The 5,123-nt window shown below is 47.2% G+C and overlaps 1 protein-coding gene across 1 annotated transcript; it reads left to right on the top strand.

Moving 5' to 3' along the window:
- The first annotated feature begins 1,123 nt into the window (after positions 1 to 1,123).
- On the top strand, positions 1,124 to 5,123 carry fgf16 (fibroblast growth factor 16). The gene is made up of 3 exons (XM_006781555.3): positions 1,124 to 1,567; positions 2,935 to 3,038; positions 4,827 to 5,123. Exons 1-3 carry the CDS (start codon positions 1,294 to 1,296, stop codon positions 5,070 to 5,072), a joined length of 624 nt encoding a protein of 207 aa, XP_006781618.1. The 5' UTR covers positions 1,124 to 1,293; the 3' UTR covers positions 5,073 to 5,123.

The following is a 5,123-nucleotide window of genomic DNA, read 5'->3' on the forward strand; positions in this document are numbered from 1 at the left end:
TTTCTACTACTTCTACTACTCTGACATCTAACAGCTTCTGACTATTGCTACTTTTAGTTTATTAAGTAAGAAGCAGAAATATTTCCTCCCCGTGAATGGCTATCTGTCGTGTTTGGTCCTTACTCTCTTGATGTATTTAGATGTTTTCTGTGCTGCTAAAGTGACTGTTTAAGACTCTGCACCAGTCACATTTAATGCTACATGTCATCAGCATTTGGATTTTCCTTCTTTCTTTTTTTTTTTTACACCCCCCTCCACCCCACCCCTTCCTTGCCAGTAGTAGAAGTGGTTAAGATCCTGGTTTCGCTGGAGCACGCTGCAAACGTTGTGCAGAGGGGCAAGGAAGCACCTGCTTCCAAGAGGAGGTGGAGAAAATGCTCTCGTGAAAAGCTCCAACTGCAGTGGTTGGCACTGAAACTTGTGCGGGAGGTTGGATTACTCCGAAAGTATGCACAGGTTATTTTAATAATCTTGTGTGTGTGTGTGTGTGTGTGTGTGTGTGTGTGTGTGCGTGTGTGTGTGTGTGTGTGTGTGTGTGTGTAGGGTGGGATGGGATGGGGGGTGAATGTTTCTTTGCGGTTTTCCTTTGTGGCTTCCAGGAGTCTGTGGTGTGACTCAAAACCCAGTCAGTGTACATTATGGATTGCCTTTGTGGTGAAGTAGTTCTCACAACTTATGGTGCATTTTCGGCTTTACGCCAGCTGTCATTTGTCTTTTGGCCATGGTGATCTTTGATTCCACACCACAAACTTTTACCAGACTTTCCTGCCCTGAAACAAGCGGTGCGGTTTTATCCGAAAGCCACGGAGCGCAAAACGGGGGAACTACGCGAAGAAGATACTTCTTGACCAGGATTTATTTGATCGGAGGATCAGATACGGCTCTCTGAAAGGGCAGAGACACGCACGCACGGACAGCGGCACCATCACAAGTAGAGAGAAAGAAGAAAAAAAAGTTGGACTGAAAGTGCACATTAAGTAAAGCAAACTGATGCGCGTAAGAAGGGATGCCAGCCAGGCGTGGCTTGTGTCTGAATATCCAATGTGAGAATGCGTAGGGAGCATGTATATAATAGAGTCTTTCTATTTGATAAACACAGATATCAAACTCATGATTGCAGCAAAGCACCATCAATAAACTGAGAGGACTGCGCTGATTTGGAGGAGCAACGGCGCGCTGCGTGGTACGCTTTTTGGCGTGCATGGACCGGACTTCTGTGAACTTTTCTCTCCTTCCTGAATTTATCGACTACATCCCAAAATACCTTCGTTTAATTTGACAGCTGTGCACACAATGGCAGAGGTCGTGAGTGTTCTGGGGACGCTCGGCTTGGATTTACAAAGCACTCTCTCTTCGGTGGGGACTATGCCCGTAACAGAGTCCCCCATAGGGCTGAATGAGCGACTGGGGCAGATTGAAGGCAGAGTGCAGCGCGGGTCGCCCACAGATTTCGGCCACCTCAAAGGGATCTTGAGGCGGCGGCAGCTCTACTGCAGGACCGGCTTTCAGCTAGAGATATTCCCCAATGGCACAGTGCACGGGACAAGACAGGACCACAGCAGGTTTGGTCAGTATTTCTTTATTCTTTGATCTATTATTTGGAGACAGAATTTTATTTTAATCTTTACCGAACTATTTTAAATACCCCATTTATCTCCAAAACTGTAAATGAGAAAGGGGTAAACTTTCCCCCATACATATATACCCGGTTAAGAAGGGGTTTTATCAAGAAGTTTCTTCTGAGCGTCTCCGGTGAATACTCGTTCGTGCGTCACTGTCACCTGGCGCGAGGGCACACACCTTTATCTGGCAATCCCCGCTGCGCGTGGGCCACAGGTGTCTCTAATCAGGCGCAAACAAGCAGCGAGCGCGCGCGTCCTACAGCGACAGCAACAACAGGCTCGCAGGCTCTCGCGCGCGCAGGTCAGAGGGTTTTCTCTCGTTAACAGACGTTATTTCACAGCAGGAAGCACAGGTATGTATATAATATCATTAAAAAAAATAACAGTACTTGATTTAATTTTAGTCTTGTGGCCTGTTTTTATTATGTTTGTATTAACTTTACAAATAGAAGGTTGAAAAACTGTGTGCGGCTCGCGCGACACGCGAATCAAACGAGGTCAGAGGGCAGACTCGCACATGTCCCGCGCAGACTCGTCACAGGTGCAGGCCGGGCGAAAACGGGTAAGGGGAAAAAGGCGGAATATCTCTAAATTAAAGCGTGACCACTGCGGAATTCAGAGAAGGTTTACTGTTCAAACGTGAGCCAAAACGAGCCGGTTTTAGAGACATGGGTGGTCCGCGTGTGCAAAGTGCAAAGGTCTTTGTGAGACCTGCGTGGTTTTGATTAGAGGGGTATGGGACACACCCCTCTTCAAAAAATAAAATAAAATAAATAAATGAGAAGGATCTTCTCTGTCATCCTCTGGTATGGGATGATGAGATGGGGACCAGGTGGCTGTAAGCTGGCCTCTCTGCCAGTCAGCACAGGCAGCTGGATCCTCTCTGACTAACCTCCGCATCAACAGTGGCTTTTAATTTTACCAGTTGTTTCCCAGCCTTTGATGTAGATGTTCGCTTTATTGTAACTTCCTCCGAGTCAGCGGTTCACTAAACAAGTAACCCACGTCTCAGCTTCATAAAAGCGACTTCACAGCCTGCGGGGGAAGTCCCAAAGACAGGATGAGCGCATTTATAAGCTATTAAAAATCTCATAGGTAGAAGGAGAGGCAGCCCTTCGATTGCTTAATGGCCTTAAAACGGCAAATTTTCAAATGAAGTCTGGAATAGCTGCAGGATTTTGCATAAAATGACAGTAAGGACTGGTCTGCAGTCAGATTAAAAGAGGCCACCTGCTTGCGTTCTTTAGGGGTGATCACACTGAGTTTGTGGGCTTGTCTCACCAGTGTTTCCATGTTATGTGTTTGACCTCAGGTATCCTGGAGTTCATAAGTATAGCAGTAGGTCTGGTGAGCATCAGAGGGGTGGACGCTGGACTCTACCTCGGCATGAATGAGAAAGGAGAGCTCTATGGGTCGGTGAGTCAAAAACCCCTCCTTTCACTTCACCACCCCTCACCGACAACTTCTCTTAAAGAATATACTATCGTCTAGTCATTCCCAAGGAATTAAACTTTCCTTCATTCATGTGTCTTTCTTTTTTTCTACAACACATGTCAGTACAGAGCTATCAAAACGTTTAACAAGGTTCCCATATGCAGCAGATGGGCAAAAGCACAGTCAGACAAAACAAGTATGTTTCCTATTACTTATACTTGTTTTCTGTGTGAGGGGAGTCGAGGATAATCAGTTTTCAGAGCAAAAACCGACCACTTCATTTCGTTTTGAGATATGCGGAAATATTTACATATTTTCCCAAAGTGGAGACGGGAAGGGCTGACGTTACTCTGAATGTGAGCTGTGTGTGAATTTGGTGGAGATTGCACCTCCCTGCTCTTGAGTTTGACCTGCAGTGCTGTAAAAAACATAGAACAGAGATCTGGTAGTTTTTCCAACAGCCTCTCTTTCCGACCGACACATGGTGCATACCTGCAGTCACAGGGAGAGGAAAGGGAAGAGATGAAGACAATGAAGGGGAAGTATGTGAGGCTTTACCTGTATCAGGTGTCCCAGGGCATTACCTGAGGGGCCTCTCAGGGCTTAGACTACCCCGCACCTCCCCCGAGCATTTCGAACAGAGGCTACTTTTAAGCACGGCCATTATGTAGAAAGTGCAGATATTGTTACTGCATACTATCAGAGTCTGGCTCCCATCCTGGAGCTTTGACCCGGGGTGGTGGTGGGAGGCGGTGATTTGGGGGTAATTGCACACCTGACTGAGTCACCTGACTGACAGAGGGAGCCATGTAGACATGTCTGAGTCTGAGGGGCCAGGGAGGGGAGGATAGCGGGTAAAAGGGTGCTTCCGTCCAACAACCACCAGACCATGACGAGCGTTTGATCCGATGAGGTTTGCGTGTGTGTGTCTGAGAGAGGATGTGCACACCTGTGTGTGTGTATTAGGATGGAGCTGGCCCAGTCATGTGCCCTCTGGGCTGTGTTTACAGACAACAGCTTCACCACACAGCCGCAGCCAAGCAGAGCCTGACAGCCAATCAACAAAATTGCTTCTGGAATAAAACACGGCAGTCTCGCACAGAGGCTCTGAGTGTGTTAAAGGCAGAGAATGAGAAATATTTCATGTTCTGTAGATGTCTTTTCTACCAAAAAACATGAAAAAGGAAAAAGAGCAAGCAAACATTAAGAAGTGGTCCTCCGCTGAAACCCTTTTACTTGACAGGGTTCGACCCTCTTTACAGACCAGCAGAGGCTGACTGGTCTTGGCAGGAAAGCAGCTCAAACACTGATGTCTCTTATTGTTCCCACCCATCACCCAGCCAGCATGCTCTCACCTGCTGAACCCACAGCCATCGCTCATGCTGTTCTGTCAGTGAAGGCTGAGGCTTTGAAAGCTGCTCTGTATATGTGTGTGTGCATGTTTGGTTCAGAGGTGGGGGTGGAAGACGTCCGCTTGTCGTTGCATCACAGGGAGGGGAATAGTTCTCCATGCACAACGAGAGGTTAACAGGTCTGCGGAGCGTAAAGTGAAAATCCGCTTCCACTTCCCTCCTTTTGTCATAATGAGCACCTGCCTAAATGAGTTTCCACTGGTTCATTTCCACTTCTAAGTGCACAGTGTACAATAGTTAATGACAGACGTAAGCTGGTGCATCAAGAGGAGAGGAATCTGCATGCGAAGCTCAGTCTTGACTGCATTTTCTGCAAATGTTTTCTGCATTTTCAAACCTGTTGTTTCCTCTCCTGCAGAAGAAGCTGACAAAAGAATGTGTGTTCAGGGAGCAGTTTGAGGAGAACTGGTACAACACCTACGCTTCAACTCGGTACAGGCACACGGACACGGGGCGCTTCTACTATGTGGCTTTAAACAAAGATGGTTCGCCCAGGGAGGGCGGCAGGACTAAAAAACACCAGAAGCTCACCCACTTCTTACCCAGACCAGTGGAGATTGAAAAGATCCCTCAGGAATTCAGGGATTTATTCCAGTACAGGTGACCAGTGCTTACACTGGGAGAGCTGGTTGTTTCTGAAGGAACAGAGATAAAA

Source organism: Neolamprologus brichardi, chromosome 2 (genome assembly GCF_056152115.1).
Source record: "Neolamprologus brichardi isolate AB-2024 chromosome 2, ASM5615211v1, whole genome shotgun sequence".
Lineage (NCBI taxonomy): Eukaryota > Metazoa > Chordata > Actinopteri > Cichliformes > Cichlidae > Neolamprologus > Neolamprologus brichardi.

Bases quoted from the DNA above. Each gene is read 5' to 3' on its own strand.
- fgf16 (XM_006781555.3), top strand. From the start codon at position 1,294: ATGGCAGAGGTCGTGAGTGTTCTGGGGACGCTCGGCTTGGATTTACAA. The intron at 1,568-2,934 runs GTCAGTATTTCT...GTTTGACCTCAG, and splicing joins ACAGGACCACAGCAGGTTTG to GTATCCTGGAGTTCATAAGT. The intron at 3,039-4,826 runs GTGAGTCAAAAA...CCTCTCCTGCAG, and splicing joins AAGGAGAGCTCTATGGGTCG to AAGAAGCTGACAAAAGAATG.